The sequence below is a fragment of the Rhipicephalus sanguineus genome, chromosome 3 (assembly GCF_013339695.2).
Source record: "Rhipicephalus sanguineus isolate Rsan-2018 chromosome 3, BIME_Rsan_1.4, whole genome shotgun sequence".
NCBI lineage: Eukaryota > Metazoa > Arthropoda > Arachnida > Ixodida > Ixodidae > Rhipicephalus > Rhipicephalus sanguineus.
In genome coordinates this window covers 292,503-313,276 of record NC_051178.1, presented here as the reverse complement: position 1 = coordinate 313,276, position 20,774 = coordinate 292,503, and the positions used below count along the sequence as shown (strand labels likewise).

General features: G+C 45.1%; 1 protein-coding gene across 2 annotated transcripts in view; it reads left to right on the top strand.

The window, feature by feature from the left end:
- Window positions 1-14,631, top strand: part of LOC119384819 (uncharacterized) — a 22,438-nt gene extending 7,807 nt beyond the window's left edge. The window contains exons 2-5 of one of the 2 annotated variants that reach the window (XM_037652513.2): window positions 5,102-5,265; window positions 10,406-10,488; window positions 12,094-12,174; window positions 14,457-14,631. In XM_037652513.2, coding sequence (XP_037508441.2) covers window positions 5,102-5,265; window positions 10,406-10,488; window positions 12,094-12,174; window positions 14,457-14,605 — 477 coding nt within the window. In that variant the 3' untranslated portion in view covers window positions 14,606-14,631. The remainder of the gene's footprint in view (window positions 1-5,101; window positions 5,266-10,405; window positions 10,489-12,093; window positions 12,175-14,456) is intronic. The other variant, XM_049414334.1, reaches the window with a different exon arrangement.
- The last annotated feature ends 6,143 nt before the right edge of the window (window positions 14,632-20,774 follow it).

The following is a 20,774-nucleotide window of genomic DNA, read 5'->3' as shown; positions in this document are numbered from 1 at the left end:
AAGTTCCGTCACCAGGAATCGAACTCACGACCCCTTGCTCCGCAGCGCGAAACGATTCGGCCACGGACGGCACGCTCTTCGCATGATAACGGCGAGCTATTTATATACACCATTTGCCGGTGGCGATTACTCAGAGATCCGTGTTACAGCGTGTTTCGTTATCAGTAGCGAGATGGCGCAAAGGGCTCGAAGAGCGCGCTTTAAAAGTCGCCGCCGTTGCGACGAGCGCCCGCCTCTACAGGGCGCGGTCGCTCGTGCGTGCTCTTATCTCGTGATCGCGGTGGTTCGTACGTCTTGCGTTGAGAGCACGAAGGTCACTTGGCCCACTGCAGCGGCACTTTGCGAATGGAGCGCGGTGCTCACGCAGAAATAAGTTACAAATGGACAGTTCGCTCTCATCTGTGTATGTTCGTTCCGTGCGTCCTCTCTGCTTGAGCAGCGCGTTGCAAGTTTCGAGCTGCTCCGTTTTTCGCGTGACGTTACAATTTGGTGCTGTAGCATTCATTCCTTCGCCCTTGGGGCGACAAGAAGCACAACAAACATCAACTACGTCAGTGTACACGTTTTCCACTTTCGTGTTATACCGATTCTATGACAGAGGGATCAGCCATGTTTTTTTTTGTTTTACTTATAGAACTAGCTCCCCCAGGAAGCCTAACCAGTTACTGTACATGTCGTCCGCTCTCATTTAAGACATACCTTACATAAAAAACGACTGCGTTTTCGAAGAGGCGCAGCTGCGTTTCCAAACACTGTCGTGTGGAAAGGAAAAAAATATGAGACCACTCTCTTTCATCAGTACCAAAGAGCAGTTTCTTTGCTGCTGGGTGAGACGGCCACATATATTCGGGATCACCCCACGAAAAGGCTTTGGCAATCACAAGGATTGCGCGTATATTTCCGAAAGATAGTTGACCCTTCAAAGCTTCCGACCAAACCAGCTCGAAAGGCAATGATCTCGCAGCTTTTTTTTTTCTATATAAAAACAAATACTACGTTTATGTAATATACTGTGTTTCTGTAGTTTAATATAGGTCAAGCTTGACGTAAGCCGTGCCCCGGGACCTTGAAGTGACCTAAATGAGGAATACACCTTACGTTTATATTTCTGCAATAGCGTATATTGGTCCTTTAATAGTCGAGATTTAAGAGCCTCTGAGGTAGGCATGGATGAAGATTGACGCTGGCTCAGAAGAGCTATAAAATTTGTTATGTCAAGTCTGCGGAGATAACGTAATCCACGAGTTCAGTGCTCCTGATACTTAACCTTTACACGCTCGTAGGGAAGATATTTCCCTCCTCGTTTCAACGTTACTATCTCCAAGAGCCCTAATTCATCCGCCCTGAGACGGTTGCTACGTCTGGAGCAATGCTCTGAGAATCAAATGGAAAAAAAGTCACAGTTTCGCCGCAACGGCGAACAATGAATGCGATAGCAATAATTTGGAATGTAACGCGAAGAACGGAAAGCAGCTCGAAGTTGCCAGCGCGTCGCTCGAGCCCAAAGGACGCACGAAAAGAACGCACGCAGGACGAGCGCGAACTATCATGCGTCACAGCTCGACACTTGAAGCGCACTGCTCAAACGTAAAGCAGGACGCAACGAAACGAACGAACAGGTACACACAGGACGAGCGCGAACTGTCACCAATTGTTACTTCTGTTTGAAACAGCGCGCTCCTTTCGCAAACGCGGCCGCTGCGAAGTGACCTTCGTACGCTCTGTGGCTTCAGCGCGGACATCGCGGGGGAAAGCACAAGACATACAACCGCCCGCTCCACCCCCCCCCCCACGGGCGCCCCCTTCTTTCCTCGAGATAAGCGCACGAAGGGCAACCACGCCCTGTAGGGCGAAGACCAACGGCGATCGCAGGAGCGGGGCGATGATCTTTAAAGCGCGCAATACGCGCACATCGCGCCATCTATGTGGCGAATAATTAAGCTTGCTGAAGGAAATGGTGTATATAAATAGCTCGCTGTTAGCAGGCTGTTGGTGGCGTAACCATCTAACGCCGGCTCGCTGGAAATCGAGAAGTCGCCCGTTCGATTCCGCATGCCGGAAAGTTTTTCTGATTTGATTTCCTTTGTGCCTTATATATAATATATATATATATATATATATATATATATATATATATATATATATATACGGTGCAAGACGACGGCAAAAATCAGCCGAGACTGTCCATATAATGATTATCGCGGCGTGCGCAGGGTTACCCATCAGGGGGGGGGGGGGGAGTGGCAGTGGTTCATCGCAGCGCCCTCCCCCTACTAAGTCAATGTATGGCGCAGATTTGGCGCCCCACCCCCCCTCTTAGGTGACTAGAAGGGTCAATGTACGGGAAAAATTTTGCGCCCCCCTCTCTTAAGTGATTAGGGGGGGCGGCCGGCCCCCTGCTCCCCCCCCCCCCCCTGTGCGCACGCCTATGGTTATCGCAATAAAACTTTGCGACTCCGACACAACCAGCTAACCGGCGCCAGACTTCCCGCTGGCGCCACAGGCACTTTTCTATCTGCGCGACAGTTCATCGCGTGCGTTTTCCACAGTTGCAATAACTCTGTGGATGAATGCATTTGTCGCAGTGAGAAAACCGAGCACAGGTATATATTGAATACCTCAAGTGTAGGGCTATATGTGGTTCACTTGACAGTCTCGTGCAACGAGGAACTAAAGTTATCTGCATTTGAACTGCAATTATGCAGTGCGAATATACTTCCCTACGGTCGTTCAGCCATGCTAGTCATGTTCTTTTTCTCTAGATGGAAACGCGCTTGGGTCTTGACTGTTGAGGAGGCTCTGGATTTGTGTTTTTCTTTACCTAATGACGTAAACAATGCTTGAGGCAGCGAGGAAGATGACGATGTGGACGAACCTTTGTCCATGATCAATCGCTCGAATTGGGGGTGCAACAGACTACGACCGTATACAACTGCAATGCAAATCATTGGCTCCTCGGACAACTGAACGGATACAGTGGAAGATGAGGGCAGCCACGTACGCACCCCAAGGCCTTTCAAGGTGACAGGGAAAGCGTTCGGTGTACCAGATGAAGTGCGGCTTTCACCGGTACCGGCTTCTCCTAGAAGAATAGCAACCTTCAAGCGCTATACAAACGGTGCTGGTGCTGCTCAAGTGAACAGAATGCCAAGTGGTCGACGACCGTTTGCTTTACGTGCATGTGTTCACCATTGCGCCGCGTCATGCTTTTAGAAATTCACCAGAAGTAGGGCTCTGCCAAAAGCTCATAGGGAAGTATATTCCCACCCTAATAATTTCTAATTTTGGGTCATATTAGCAAAGTTTTGACATTGCATTATCTTCCTTGGACACTAAACGTGTTCTCAAAGAATCTTGCAGTAGTTTTACAATAGATAACTTACGGGCGTTTAAGGGTTAACAGTGCTTAAAATGAAAGCTAAGGAAAGAAAAAGAGAGACACGAAGAGGGACAAAGTGAATCTGCAGATTACTATACATTTCTCACAATTTTTAAAAACGATCGACAAGTTCTGTCGACCAAGTTCTTTTTCTTGATAAGGACCAGAAATGACCCAGAAGTGTACAAAATTTATTCAAAATCACAACGTTATGGGGTCACCACATGGAGATGGAAGTTTAAAAGTATAACGGCAGTAAAAGGTTTCGGGAAGAATAAGCAATCTCATTTCACTCAGTGAAAGCATATAGGGCAAGCTCCAATAGTATTTTTTTTTTTGTATCGGTACACTGTTTTATTGTATATCTTAGGTGCTCTCTGATGAAAGAAACCGATACACGATGGCAACCGTTTTAACATTTGGTTTAGGCTCTCGACTCATTATATTTCCGTTAAAGCTTTGGAACTGTGCACTACATGAAAAACCGCTAAGTAACCTCTTCAATGGCAATCTGCATTATTAGGCGTTTAGCTCAGCGGCTATGACAATCTGTTTGCTGAGCTCGAGTTTACATTAATTTCGATAATTAGCTACAGCTTGGCACAGTTAAAAGCGTATCTAAGTATAGCTAATTGCAGCCAATCAGACAATCAACCACCTATAGCTTTGATACTTCTTAATCACAGAGAATAGCTGCTGCTTTTTCGAGCCTGCGGAGCTTAGCCATCGCTGTGTAAATAGGTAATCGAAACCCCGAAGTAGCCGGTTCGGTCCTCGCGCGCGGTGGTTGCATTTCAATGGAATCGAATGCTAGAGCCGTGTTACTATGCAATGTCAGTGCACGTTAAGAACCACATGTGGTCGAAATTATGTCGAGTACTACGGCGTCTCTCAGAGTCTGAGTTGCTTTGAAACTTAACAACCAAAACCAACCTACATACGGAGGTTTTATGATTTATAAACGTAACATTTTCAAAAGCATGCTTGGTCTATACATGTTAGAGAAAATTTATGAAGAGTTAGTAGTAGCACCGTCCACAATTTGCACTAATCACGTTGGAAATGTTTACCCATAGGCGTTATAAGGCCTGCCAGCGACGTTTCCAAGGGAATAGGGCCTCCAAAGTGCGCCATCTTGTAGTAGAACACAGCATTAGTGATGTTCAACGGCCACTGTATAATTTATATTGAGTCGAAAATTCTTTCATGTCAACTTGCCAAAACGATAAACTCTCAAGCAAAACAGTTGAAACTGTTTGCGTGAGAGTTTACGTTGAACTGAATGCGGGAAGACATGAAACTGATCATTTTAACAGCGAAGCAGTTAGTCAAGGCTTTCATCTTCGGGGCTGTGGTAACGCTGATCATAAACGGGTATGGGCCACAGGAACTGGGCAAATACCACTACTCACCACTGGTGCGCTAAAAATGAAGAAGGCAACAGTTGAATCTTCTTTCTAAACCTGTTTATAAGAGTGGTACGGTCAGATGGTAATAAAACTATACTGCTACCTCAAAGCTTCACAAAGATTGTTTAATAAGATCAGTGATACAACGTATCTCAAATACTTGCAAGAACATAGAAATGCGATAGCCTGACAGAGGAAACGCCACCAGCTTCGCTGCTTCATCAGTGTGCGCGAAGCGGAGCTGGTTGGATTTTTTTTTATTATTTAACCAGGACTGACGCGCACTTGCGCAAATTGAATTCCTGTTTTTCAGCTGATCGATATGTCTGAGCAGAGCTTTTACCTCATGTTTACTTCGCGCGATAAATTGCAAAATTTGAAATACAGGTGCGTCGTCACATCAAAAACAGAGAGGATAAATAACAAGAAATGGCAACGGAAACTGTTTTACAGCGCTCTTCGAAACGACACAAACGAGTGAGTAACTATATGAGTGAGTAACTATATCATGTCTGTTAGTTATAATTACCTATATTCAGGTAAGATACGCACACTGCACTATGGTCGGGTGGAAAAAAAAGGAATAAAATAGAACGTCCTGTACCATACATCTCAAAATGGTACAGAATCAACATGACATCAGTTCCATAACGGAAGCTCTCTTGAGCGCTCCGCCCCTTCTTCTATTTCTACCTTTGTTTACACATTAATATCAGCCAATGGGAATTGGCTCATATTCGCTATCTGTTTCGCGGGCGCCCCATTTCGACCATTTAAGAAAACGATCTGACATGAGGGGTTTTCTGAAGACGCTCGATACGGGATGCCGGGCTAGTCGGTCTGCATAATTTTACCTCATTGTGATATTGAGAGAAACGAAAAAAAAAAACGGACAGACCACACAAAAGCCAGGATGAGCGTCCATTCCGTTATTTTTTTTTTTCACGTGGTCTATAAACATTTTAACGGTAATATGCATAAACATGCGCAAGGTTCCTCATTGAGGGGCGCAATGTTTCATCGAAGTGCCCCCCATCCCCTCGTTGGTCGAGTCCGAAAGACAACATGCTTCAATGGATCCCTCCGTCATAGGAATCGGTATAACACGAAAGTGAAACGTGTCTACACAGAAGTAGTGTTTATTGTGTAGTGATATATGAGAGCTTGTACAATATCTATTCTGCATGCATCCGTCTTGACGCCTAGGTCGTAGAGGTTCATAGCCTGAGCCGCAAACGCGTGCGTCCCGCTGGCCTCTGTCTCGCTCCGCAAAGGCACGACATTCGCCCGTCGAAATCATGTCCTTTCTGCAACGCGTATTGCAGCAGTTTTGTTAGTCGGTGTTCTCGCATTCGAAGTAGTCAGCGGCGGAGAAATCGCGTTGGTGCATATGGAAGCTGCACTACTCCAATGAGCCGGCGCACGCTGACACGAAGCGAAAGGCAAAGAACGTAACTGCGTCGAGGGCGCCTCGGCGTCGCCAGCGCGGCCAGTGTCCCTCGCTGGTATCGAGACGCTATAGCCATGACCTCCGATATCGCGCGAAATCTCGGAGTAAGCGCTAGTAAGTGTCGATCGTGACAAATTACTTCTTTTCACCTCTCACAGACGGCGGCACCGCCCCGCACCGCACCGCCCCGCACCGCAATGCCCCGCTCCGGCCCGTCTACCTACACCGCCAACAGAGAGCACCATGCGAGAGAGAATGTGCGAAAGATATAAGGCGCTTTCGTGAAGAGTCCAGCGCCTGCCCAAGATGGCTTAGTTGGTTTAGCGTCGGACGCTTACCGTCGCGGCCGCAACGTCGTGTGCTCGATTCCCAGCGGCGGGTCTTTTTCTTGGTTTTTAGGGGCGAAGCTCCTTAGGGACAATACACGCGCTATCCGCACACCCGCTCCGCACGTGGCGGGTCACCTGCCGCCCGCAAACGGAGGAGGAAAAACCGGTACCCCGTGAGCGACGATTGGCGTCTTTCCGGTTTTTCCTCCTCCCTTTGCGGGCGGCAGGTGTCCCGCCACGTGCGGAGCGGGTTTGCGTATAGCGCGTGTATAGTCCCTTAAGGTGGCACCCGTTCGTCCCTCGTAATCGTAGTAGTGCGCAACCAGTCGTAACGCTAGTACCAGATCTTGACCTCCAAGGTGGTGCCGGTGGGAGATTTTTCCTGTGCGTTGTTGAACAATAAAAAATTCGCAGCGTGCGCGTTAACTAAAAGCCGAATTCTTCTGTCTCTCATTCCCCATTAGCTGCCATTGGCATGTTCCAGTAGGAAACGTTAGTAGAAGTAGAAGTGTAAGTGTTAGCTAAAAGCCGACTTCTTCTGTCTCTCATTCCCATTAGCAGCCATTGTTTACCTCCAAGGTAGTGCCTGCTGAGATTTCTCCTGTGCGTGATTAAACAATAAAAATTTTGTTCAAAACGCCGTTGATTGATGAAATAAACCAACGAAAGACGCCAGATGTTTTCTAAAAGCAAAACGAAAGAACGCCAGATGTTTCTAAAGCAAAACGAAAAGACGCCAGCTGCTTAACGAAAGACGCCAGATGTTTTCTAAAGCAATGGCTTTCTAAACAATGAAAATTCACAGCGTACATGTAAAATAAAGTGAGCTGCAAGTCGTCATAACTCATCGAACCTTTAGTATAAACGCGCCCGATCTCACGTCGGTGATGATGTACTGGGCAGAATTCACGGAAGATTCACGGTTTACTGATGAACCTCCGCAGCTTCGCCCACTCATCATCATTCACTCCGTGGATATGCTGTGATTTTTTTGTCTTTCTCAACCGTTGGCGTCCGTTTTATGAACGTCATATCCGGTGACGGAAGTACTTGGTGGACCGCGGCATAAAACACTTTCGTGTTAAAAAAGATTAAAATCAAGCAGTGACGGGCATCTCACAATGGCCTGCCTTTAGTCCTTGGCTTTCCGGGAGTAAAGATGGGAAGCAAACAGTTATTGCAATGCTACATCAGGGGCCTTTGGCTGCCATTATCGTCAAAAACCTGCGTGTTCATAACACTGCTCTTTAAACAATGACGGGACAGGTCCGTCTTGGTGAAGGTATACGGCAGACTTTGCGCCATCGCTTAGATGATTAGGCAGATTCCCCACCCCCTACCCCTTTCCCTCCTCGTGCGCACGCCTATATGGTAATAGGTCAAGCTACCTAAATACCTCAGCTGCGTTTCTACATTGAAGGACATTGAGGAAGGGAAGGGGGGGGGGGGTTCGAAGTGAAGAAAGTTGGCTACGGGGAGTGAAAACGGCAGAAACGCTTCTCTTTGAAACTGCCCAATTTCCAGCACTGCACGTTAATTGCGTCTAAATAGTTTGTTTATTTAGTAATCTCTCCTCAATTTACCATACAGGACAGTACAGTTTCATGCGTTCGAATAGGAAAAAAAATTCGTAGTGGCCGCTTATGCGGTTGCCTAAGGAGACGTAAAGTCGAAAGCCATGGTTCGTTAGTTAGTTGGTTCTTCCTTAGTGCTCTGGCGCAACCCATGGGTAGGGAATCTTCTTCCTTATCATCTTCTTTATTGCCTCAGCGTCACGATTTCGCAAAGACAAAATGGGAGCCACGTGAGCACCAGTTTCTTTTTATTTTTCTAAATCCCGTGCTCGCTGGAAAAACGAAGCGAACGAAGTAAAGACCAGCTCGCGCCACGTCGGTTAAGCGATCAATCTTTGGCACCACAGAGCCAGTTTTCCCTAGGCGAAAACAAAAATTCTATTCCCAAAAACATGAGCCCACAATACCACAAAGGTCGTAGAAGCGCTCGAGCTCGCAAGTTACAGCGGCAATTCGGGGAAATCCTGACACGGTGTACACAGATGTCGCCCGATCCGGTACCAACAAGTACGCCCTCGCAGTCGTAGGAGCGGCCGCAAGTCAAGGGCTTCTGACATGCGCCACTACTCGAGCTGCGTCCGCGAATACCGCGGAAGCTTCAGCCATCGCGCTAGCTATTAAAACTAAGGATATCCTGGGACAATCATCACTTATTCTTACCGATTCCAAGGTCGCATGTAGACTCTTTCTCACCGGGAGACTACCACACAGCACCATTCGCTTATTAGGACCCGACCTAACGCAGGACCATGCGATCATCTGGTGCCCGGGTCACGCAGGACTCGATGGCAATGAGAGAGCGGACGGCGCAGCTCGTGCTTTTATCAACCGAGCGGCCGACCACTCCGACGAAAGCCCTTTCTTACCGCGAGACATCCTTGAGCACCAACGGCTTGAGCGACGACAGTACAGTCCACCCCACCCTGATCTATCCGGGCGGGACTCTTACGACTGGCGCCGTACACAAACACATACATATCCGAACCTTTCTTTGAAACATGCCATTCACCCCACAATGTACAGTGATAGCTGTCCGTGGTGCGGAGGCAGGCCCACTCTCGCCCACATAACGTGGGATTGCCAGAACAGGCCACCCGAAATTAACTCGCCGCAAATAGCCGGCAAAATTTCCGGAAGGGAGCAGTGGTAGACTTTGCTCGCCAGCGGGGATCGGGTGGTGCAGCTAGCACTCCTCGACCAGGCGCGGTGGGCCGCTCAAGCCAGTGGAGCCCTGGAATAGGGGCCCCACCCACCCGCTCCCTAAACACTTCTTTCTTTTTTTTCCCCTCAATAAACGTTTTGATATATATCACAGCATATCCACGGGTGAATGATGAAGAGCTTGGGCGAAGCTCCTGAAGCAATCATGGTTACACCGTCAAATCGTCAGTGGTTTCGCCCAGCAGTAATCAAAGCGATAGCCCAGTACATCATCAAAGACGTGACAAACACTGTATATATTTATACAAGGAATTTTATTAATCGTAAGTGGTAGCTTCCGTTCCCCCTTCTTTATAACGGCTTTATGGTCGGTCAAGTAATGGATCGGTGATGGATCGCAGTGGGATGTTTGCAAAGACGAAGGAGTGGGCAGTTTGCAAGGGTGGTTACGCCGGACAACGGAGACGTGACAAGGTTAGACTAAGAGGAGCTTCGCCCCTAAAACATTTGTGTTCTCTCCAACGCCGACACCGCCGGACGGTCACATTCCGCTTCTCGATGAGTCACCTAACGCCTTCACCTCAGCAAGGAAATGTCATACAGCGCGCAGGCGGAATATCAGAATTTGCGGCAGTCACAACGTGATTCACAAGCTGAATAATTGATCTGAGCAGTTTCAGGCACTGATTTGTCAACCACTAAAGCCTCCATAGATCCTAAATCACAGCTTCTAGGTTGCACAACTAATAATTATCGTTGGGTCAGAAGTCTCCTCGCGTTGCGATGACGACGAATAATTGGCGTTGTGGTACATTCTAGACTATTTTTGGCTCGTCTAATGTCCCCAACTTGTACGGGAGCCTGAAATAATCTCCTTCTAACTAGTCGAAGCCATTACATTTGAATAAAAGTTATGTCGCACCTCCGCAGCTGCGCCTAATGCTGAAAAATAGTGAAATGCGTTTAAGTGTAGCAAGCACATTATCTTATTCGATACAGGACAGCGATGTTCTCGTTACACGAGGGCATTTTTCGAGGGTACTTATTTATACAAGTATGCATCCGATTCCTATTCTAGAATACATTTCTTTGTCAATTTCCAGGACACTGTCAACCACAGTTGGAATAAAAAAGAGAAACAAGTGCCACGTCTACGAAGATGCAATCACGGTTTGGAATGACAAAGGTAACACACCTAGGCACTGATAAATGTTTAATGAAAAGAAGAGTAGGGCTGAAAGTCGGAATAAAGTACATTGTTTAGCCAGCTTTTAACTTTTCGGACAACACTTCAACTTTTTAACATAAGGCACACGATGGAATTCTATAGTGAATTATATATACTGCCTTGCAGCGTTTAGATAATAGGTGCCTGTGCACTAGCGCTTAGCAAAAGTGAAAAAGATATGCTCATAAATTTTATCCTAAATAAACATTATGTAACCTATGGGATTACTGCTATGTCATACGAACACGATAAAAAACATTCATGAGAAAAGCTTTGCATTCCGCTAATATTGCCTTTTATGTCTTGTCATAAGTAGACTCTAAACGTGTATATCTTTGTGTAAAACACGCAGTCCTGAAACTATTGTTCGTGGAACACACATGTGAAGAAAAACTTACGACCTTCAATGAGCTCGAAGCGTGATTTTTAAGGAGGTTTGCCTTGAAGGGAATATTTTTTGCAGGCAGAGTAACATGGTCTGCCAGCAGCCCGTATATTTCCGGAATGCTTGCACTAATTCAACAGAAACTAGCTGCATGTGAATACCAGCAATTGTCTAGTGGTTAGTGTGAGTAAATACGCAACGTCACAGTCGTGGAGACTTCAATTTGCCTTATTAGAGTTGAGCTGTAAACGACACACGTCCTTGATATTGAGGCGCCTGTCCACGTACGTCCACGCCCGTCGCCGTCCGTGAACACAAATGGAACCCACGTGACCTCTGTCCGAGCGAGCGATGACATCACACAATGACGTGATACGTAAAGAGATCATGACGTATGAGATCACCAAAATTTGTGACGTTATCATGACGTTACACGGTGACGTTTTTTTATGGCACGACAAATCAGTGATAAGGCCAAAATAATTCAATTTACTTTACCTAACAACATAAATGAGCAAAAACGCGACCTCAGTTTTGAATATGAAGAAACTGGTCACACGCATAGCTTGCAACAGCAGCGATGATGTAGATAGATAGATAGATAGATAGATAGATAGATAGATAGATAGATAGATAGATAGATAGCTAGATAGATAGATAGATAGATAGAATGATATAGCTAGATCTGATCGATAGATAGATAGATAGAGGATAGATAGATAGATAGATAGATAGATAGATGATAGAGATAGATAGATAGTAGATAGATAGATAGATAGATAGATAGATAGATAGATAGATAGATAGATAGATAGATAGATAGATAGATAGATAGATAGATAGATAGATATCAGTCTATATAAATGCTTGGTGTTGGAAAAATTCATGGTTTTGTGAGTATAGACGTTCTCAAGTCTCAAGAACCTTAAAATGAAAAATATCAATTTTTTTAAAGTTACATTTGGGGCACGGCCACTTCCACTAAAAGTTGTGAATTCTTGTTCGCTCTGGACCTTAAGTGGGGTGATGTATATCAAGCAAGCACTGCTCCATTCTACTGGCTGCTTACACCAAGCTAACAACACTGTATACATGTCTTCAACGTGTTTGCGTCGCTTTATGCAAAAATAATTAAGCTCGTGAACATATTAGGAACCTGTTCTACTATTTCTTTTCAGGAGGCAAGGAAATTCCATGGACGAGTGAGATTGTATACGCTGATTACAAGAACTGCGTACTATTGAAGTCGAAATATCTAGGTAAACGAATTTTTCTGCGCGACGCATTTTTACTGCCACGGGTCGCTTACATCAACGCTAAATAAGTGCGCGTAAAAGTAAGGCGATCAAGGCAGACATATCGCTTACGGTGTCTTGCATATACATATAAAGACGGCTAAATCTTACACTGTTACGATAGAAGGTGACGTACAGGTCACCTTCTGCGCCCTTCCATGCCGGCATTATGAAAGCGCCAGTAAGTTATTTACGCACAGCAAGCGCAAAGATCAGGCACCACTGTCCTTTCGGTCATGCACCCTACTCTTGCTAAGCCTAAACCTATGATCACAACAAACAAAACGTTGTCGACAACCGCTGCTGGTGCCGTCATTCATGCCAATTGTGTAATGCATACTTTATGGGCAGAAATCCCGTTGCCAAAAGCATATGAAGATAACAATATTCGCCACAATGCCAGACATCACACAGACGACTGTATTACTATTCGAATGATTAAAGGGACACTAAAGAGCATTGCTCATATTAGTAAAGTACTCTTTCACGATACAAAAAACACCACGCTTGCTGCGAGAAGACGCTTAGTAAGCGAGAAAACGCGCAGAAACAAAATCTGGGTGGCGACGCCACCTTGAAGTTTCCGCACCACTCACCATGACGTCACATGTTTTGACGGCGCCTACTAGGGACTACGTAGTTCCTAATCGGTAAAAATGAAGTACATTGTCCTCTGAGGGGGCCATAGACTTAACATACCAAGTTCGGGGTAATTTTGTTGAGCCAATGGCGCCAAAATACAATAAATAGATTTTGAAATCGTGACGTCACGCGGTGAGATTTCGGCGCGAAGTTTAAAAATGAAACATTGGACTTGATTTTCTCCTGTAATTAATAAGACTATGATGGCGAAATTGACGACACTAGAGTTCTCAGAGCACAATTTATCGATCTAAACCGATTCATTGTTTCTCTTTAGCGTCCCTTTAACCAGAAGGCATGTGGGCGAAAGTACTTCGCAAGGGCATCAAATAACTGGACGCCTCCCCGTTCACTTGCTGCAGTTACGGCAGAAATAAATTTGGGAGTTTTATGTCCGTTATCCAGCGAATAAAGTCATCTATAAAATTTACTTTCAGTTAGGCCTGTCTGAATATTTTTTACTATACTATTAGTATCACGGCATATTCGTTCATGCTCGTCCCTCGCTGCAGCTGAGTTATAGTCAATCTACCGCTGTGACACTGTTGCCTAGGGCCTACAAATTTGTGCTCTTTCTTCACGGGAATGGCATGCATACAAGCCATTTCATGACCTCAAATAATGCCTTGTTTCAAGTACTTGACTTATATCTGATATTAGATGGTTATTTTTAGCCTCATACAGTCCCCTGCACGCAAGCAATTTGTCAGTCCGTTGAAGTGCTACAACATGGTCACACTTCCTTATTCCAAATTCGAGATCTATAATTTGCCTTTTAGAATGTGTGTGACGCTAGCTGGACTTAGCTCATTTAATAGAATGGGCAACAGCGTAAGCAGAGGACTTTCTGTCGTCTCCATCATTTATGCCTTGTGGGAACAGCCGTCGCCTCTGCGAGCCATCCGTGACCAGTGTCCTTAACCCATGATAAAAGACAAAGTGAACGAGGAACTCGCGAACGGTGGCACTTGATGTGGCCTTGGAGTGGCCAGGACTGATACCTGCGGTCTGGCATTGTGGAGACGCGCCGGCTTCCAGAATCTATACCCGAGGGAACCACAGCGCCGCAAAAACACATTTAAATTTAAGAACTACGCCCGCTTTAGTGCAGTCACGGGCTCTTTGATGCGTATTTTGCAGTATTGTCTTCAATAAAAGTGCGCGCCAGATATTTGAGAACTGAAGCCCATATTCACAAAACTTCTCCCATGTAGGTGGCTATTGATCGGTCCCCTACATTTATGGTACATGTCGAGATCCAAAATTTAGTGGAATTATCTCTTACCAAGAACCCCAGCATAAAAGCTGGCTTTTCGTGAATACCGGTTCAGCCAGTTCCTCACGAGCGTATCAAAGCATCAATGCCTTAATCATATTTAGTCTGTGTTCGCAATCCAAGTCATCCAGGAAGTTGTTATGTAATGCCAAATGAGCTACCTCAACGCAATAACATGCAGTCACAATGGATCGGCTGGTACAAAGAACTTATATATACGATCTTCCTTCATGAAGAAACTGTTTCAAACTAATATGTGAAATTAATTGACAAAGTACGTTCAACAATATCAACGTATCTACTTCATACGCTTTTTCTTGCTCTCTAGGATACCAAGTGTGGGTTGCAAAGGAATATCTGGAAGACTATAACGAAATTCCGTATCTGTGCGTGCTGTTGTACGAAATACACACTGGAATTGCTAAATACTGGATATACGACTGGGAAACATGTGCTAAGAAGACTTCAAATGAATAAAATTATCTGTGGTTAGAAACACAGATGACAAATATTCTAGAGTTTTGTTTCTTCGACGTAATGCGAAAATGAGAACCAGTACAGTTACGCATTATGTTCGCTTTCCAGATGTATAGCATAACTGACACTGAGATCATTACATTGCAAACGTGGTAAACTTCTAATAGACTGCGACCATGTTTCCCTTTGTACCAGTTTCTGCAGTACTTCTCTTCACGAGATTAGTACTAAACTACTTAGTATAAGTACAACACTTCTCTAAAAATCCGTCAGTCGATTTTTGGACGTGCGTCTACGGCTGGTGAGACATCACGTGCACTGGACGTTTGAACCATGGGTGAACAAGCCATATTTCCAATTGAGTCGGCACACTCTATATTGTCAAGAGAAGTATTGCTTCACCAACGCCTTGAAGAAGTCATGTGCCCGCAAAACGAAAATAAACTTTCGGTAGCGGGTTCACCGCTTTAATGCACATGTATATGAATTAGGTTTTCAGGTCGGTGTAGCGGAACGCATCCGTACAAATGCGAAAAAGTGCTCATCGCTCAGGAAACTATGGTATGGAAGGGCGAAGTCATGTGAAAGGAAGAAAAGCAGTTATCATATTTTTCACAGAGTCTCGCACTGTATTAAGAAAGTAGGTCAGAGTGCAGAATACGTTGTTTATTCCCGCGCCTACTAAGTTTGTGTCACTGGGCAAACAAACTTGCGCTGTCATGCGTGAAAAGGCCTAATGCAAAACCAAACACAGACAATGCTTCACGCATTGGGTCAATGTCTTGTCCGCGGTGTACCTATCTCCTGTGATAAAGTTTACATAGGCCAAAACGGCCGATGCATTAACGTCCGGCTTAGTGAACACCACTACAATGTCGACAACGCAATTTAAGGTCATATTGGCGTGCACTCTCACGACTCCCACGACCGCCCATCCGTAAATGTAGAATTTTATATAGAAGGAAGTCAACCCTCACGAGAGAAACTATCGAGGCCACCGCAACGTCACGTGCGGGTCTAAGTTGTGCCATGCTACCCATTAGTAGCCTTGTGCATGCAAGAAAGAGCTGGCCTTCCTATTACAAACGGGGTGAAATAGCGGCATGAGCACAATTGTTTTTGTCGCATTGATACGGCAGACTCATCCATGTGCGATAAACTGAAACTGTGTGGAGACTATTGATCATCTCTTGGACCGCTGTCCCCAATTTTAACACCACCACCAGACTTTCCAGTGTGCCTTGAGCAGACTCGATAATCGGCCTTTTACTGAAGGAAAGAATTTGGGAGCATGGTCTCACAGCACATGAGCCAAGAAAGCCACACGATCCTTATTGCAGTACTTGAAGGCGACAGAATGGAGCGACCGCCTGTGATACGGTGCACTGTGTGTGCTGTGAAATGTGCCTCTCTTTCTTCCTCTCTTTTACTCCCTTATTCCCCTCCTCATGGGTAGGGTAGCAAACTGGCCGTAGTCTAGTTAACCTGCTAGCCTTTCATAAATTCCTTCCCTCTCGCTCCTTCAAGTTGTCAAGTGGACCGACATAAACTTAGCTCTACAGTGCCATGACTTCGAAAGAAGACTTAGTATTCGTCGCCAGCTTTAAAGCAGCTGCCTCTACACATGCTGCACGAGTAGTACAAGGATGATATCGAAGTTTACACTGACGGCTCGACAGTGGCTGGAGGATCAGCAGGATCAGCGATCTTCCCAGCAAAAGCGGAAACTTATCAATTTAGAACGTCTCAAAGGATTACGTCAGCTGCTGCGGAGCTTGCGGCACTCCGCAGTGCACTTCGAAGGATTCAGCTAGAGTCACCACTAAAATGGAACAAATTTACAGACTCGAAGTCGGCCCTGAAGTGTTTGTCATCAGCTTTACGTCGTGGTGCACAAGGTCACGTAGTATTTCAAATAAGACAAACCTATCAGCAGTTAAAGACAATGGGCATGACGTAACTTTTCTTTAGTTTCCAGGCCAACGTGGCATCGACGGCAACGAACACGCCGATAATTCTGCCAAGAAGGCTCATGAAATTGGCGTGCAAGAACTAATTACACTATCAAGAACCGATGCAGCATCAAAGATTCGCTCGCTTGGAAATACCTTGAATAAAGTTGCTTCTCTCTCTCTTGAATACCTTGGAAAGTAATCAAGAGAGAGTAAACTTGAATATGCTGTTTAAGGTGGGTTGAAGTCTGAAATATAGCTGCCTCCTCTTTTAATCCCTGGCCGGCATTAGACATCCTGAAATTCAGATTCCCTGAATGGCGCGGGTCCATTGAAAATCAGCATTTTTTCGCAGTAATACGGGAGACAGCGAAAACGTTCGGAAGCAGGCGCGACCTAAGGACTCAAGAGGAACATTCGTCATCCTTTTCGATGACTTCAGGCATTGTTTCGCATGACTTCGTGACGACTTAGCATGAGGCCAACCGGTCAACGCCTTCCCGTTGCCTCTCGAGCAGATTGGTTCGCACTGATAATGACTTATCTGGCAAGGAGTGAAAATTACTCGCTCGATATCCCGTTTTTATAGGTGTTATATAAGGAGATATTAAAACAAGAAAGAAGTTCAGGGGAAGATGGAGGTTTGAGGAGATGGAAAATCATTGAACAGCGTGTGTCGCTGGAGCGAACGTTTTGACAAGTGGACTTTACCGGTTGCTGCCTTGAGTTCTCGCTTCAATGAAGATCATTTCACATGTCAAAACGTGGGCTCCAACGAAAACCACTGTTAAGGGATTTTTCACCTAAGGAGACGTTCGCGAACGAATAAGGCGCCGGCTACTTTCTATCTCTCGCTTGATAAAACATAAAGTAAATAAATGCGCTCTATGAACCTTCATAATGCCGTGTTAGCTTTTCCTACATACGGCTTCATAACGAGGAGGTTTTTGAACATCCGACAAGTTACGCTTGATTTGAGCTAACTATTGTTGGAGTCGATGAGCTTTGATCGCTATAGCGTAGATGGCGCTCGCGCTTTCTTGAGCGCGAAAAAATGGTTGTTGTGCAGTGTTGTAACTTAGTAGCGGGTTGAACGTTTTTAAATGAATTCAGATAACTGTATTGTCGTTAGAGATGTCGTTAGGGTAATGGCGTTATGTACATTCAATTTCTCATTGATGTATCCCAATGCTATGACTTGACCTGCGCGAGATTTCTTGATGTCAACGTAAACTATCCAGCAGGCTTGGCATTGGGAGAGTGTCGTCGCACATTGAGGAGGCTTACAGTGCAGCGGTGTATGCATAGATACGTTTAAAGTTTACAACGAATGATCAATGTGCTTTTCAGTGCACTTAAGGTTTTTGCGGTAAATGATGTGCGTGTTTGATGGCGTAGTGCTTGAACTTTCTTGCCTTTTACGTCAGCGTTGCAAAAGATCTGGATAATTTTCTCGTTTTGTGAGCGGTATGAGAGCTCGAATGTAAGTGCATGATGCCTGCGGTACAAATTTTTCTACTTGCACTAGCACTGGTCCTCTGCACTGCTAAGTGGAATCCAAAATGAGATACAAAACAAATTGCTAGGCGCCTTGGTCTCAATCCGGATGCATGGAGGGTACGTTGTGACTTCTTTTGCTTTAAGATGAGCATTCTTTAAGTGCTCTCAGTATACTTACATACATATCAGTATCTTTTTTTTCTGTTTTTCGTAGAAATATGCACTCTGAAACAAAATACAATTTTTCACTGCTTGAAAACGTAGCAGTTAGCCTTCCGCAGTGGAAATATAACGCCTTTTCACGTCATGTATGCAGGAATTTTGGCATGTACTCGCATATTTGAGTTAACCCCTGTAGGTTCAAGAGGTGCTTTCGTCAAGTTTGCAAGCGACTGTAGCACTTTTGCAATCAATGCAAGTCAATGTGAGTTTAACAGTCAATGCGAAAGAAATACTTAACACATCGGGGGTAGGGGTACTTTGGCAGAGTCCAACAGTGCTATATTGCAAGAGGTTAATATCGCGCCGCGAGCGATGGTGAATGCCTTGCACTTTGATGTGACCAACGGCAAACCGTCAGTGTTTTTAAATCAGGCCAATTGTTTCAACGCGCTGACTTGCACGAAGAAAGTTCTTCAGGGAACATCATCAGTGTGCTGGGAAACTAGCCCAGCGTCTGAACCTGCTCGCTTGCACGTGAAACATTTTTAAAGGAGCGTAGACACCAAACTTAGACACAAAACTGACTACAGCATGATCTTCTCGTGCTTGCAAGGAATGTTGTGACGAAATTTGATACAGAATCAACATAAAGCTAATCTACTTGAATTTTGATGCCTAGAAACGAACCGTGGCTCCACATATGCCGCGATAACCATCAGCGAAACGTCAGAAGAGAGCTGCAAGTGGCGTTAGCTCCCATAATACCCATCTTTTTGTGTATGTTGTGTTAGCTGATGGTATGTTATGGTGGGTGTCGTAGCTCACACAATACCCATCTTTTTGTCTCAGAGTGGCACTTCACCGCTCTATTTTTTTATGCGGATGGTAAGCTTTGTACGTATCACTGTTTGCTGTACATGTAACTGCAAGCGACAGTGAGCCAGAGACCGCCGAGTAAAACAGCGCTCGCTACGGAATTCGAAGTTGCTCGTTTAAGGGAAAGTGCGAAATTTAAGGTCATATTTTCTTCTTTTTCAGTTAATCAGTCGCGAACATCCAAAGTATCGTTTGATGTTCTACTTCTCTGGCGATCTATTTACCGCGTATAAATGTTTGTGCACGACGAACTCTAGCGACAGAACGGGTCATAAGTGGCAGAAGTACGTGAAGTTTCCCTCTTCTCCCAATGCAACCACAATGTAAGTTAGGTGTGTAGTCCGTATTTGGCAATTTTCATTGCAGAGCTGATTTACACCACTTCGTTTGGAGTTGCTCAGCTTTCTCGCGAGGAAGAGCAATCATCCAGCACCTGTCACGTGACGACATAAAAACTTTAGGAAATGTCCTACAATGTAATGAAGCACAAAAAGCGCTCCAGAATTATGCTAGCTTAAGTGGCCTGTTTCGAGTGGTGTACAAGCGGTCGACCATCTCGTGCTAGAGTGATTCTATTGAACATTTACCGAAGACGGATGCAATTCTGCGCGTGCGATGAGTTAACAAGAATTAATATTAGCTTAATATTCTGACGCTGTTCGCCCAACTATACCTTCCCCGCCTAATCCCAAACTGCGGCCAAGAGCCGTCCTCTTCCATGAAATAAAGGCTCAATTCATTCATTCATTAGACGTGACATATCATATAGTGATATCACTTTTTATATGTACCACGCAGTAACATCACAATATATAAAGCGAATATTCGAGAACTCTTTGAATGATTTCGGATAATGTTCAAAGTAAAACAATGGAGGTGCACTAGCCTCATCGCATTTCCACGCTGCCCAACTGTTCCAAGAATTGTGCAGTATGCGTCTCAGGGTTTCATATCTTGCTTGGTTGCAATAATCTTTTTTTCCAAATCAGAAAGACCTTGATGAGTGCAACGGGCTCAATAGCCACTTCCCTTCTTCTGGCACAAAGGTCAACGGTTCAGAATTTCGGACTACGAGAAAGGCTTTGTCTTATAGACAGTGTAGATATATAAAGTAGCCCCCAGGCAAATTTTTACGTTTGTAATACGAGCGAAAGCGTTATGTATAAAGCTTTTTCTGATCATGAATAGCCGTTTCTTATACCGAGCTGCAGACCGCTCTCCGGGAGTGATGCATGACTTAGAACGAGCTGTTACTCGGCCTGATCTCCGAGTTAAGGCGGTGTTCACGGCTGCCAGTACTGCACTCAAAAGTCTCGGAGCTCTGGTGCAGGAATCATCATAGCTACAAACATTAAGTGCACAGTTCGTCTTCCTAAGAGTTATTCAAAGGATGCTAACAAGAAAAGTGCTCCACTACAGCCCTGCGGCTTTGACAAGACGACTTCTCTGCATAGTACATACTACTCACATGTAGCAAATTTATCTCAATTGAGCTTTTCTTCCACCTAGCTAAATGATATCTGGTACAGCTAATCACTGGGGCATGTAATGGTGCATACAGCTAATCAGTTGACATGTGGATATCAATCAGCCTCCGTTAATCCACGCGAGAAATATACCCACAACGAACTTTGAAATGTACAACATCAGCATATCTTTCAGAAGCACTTGCGATCATT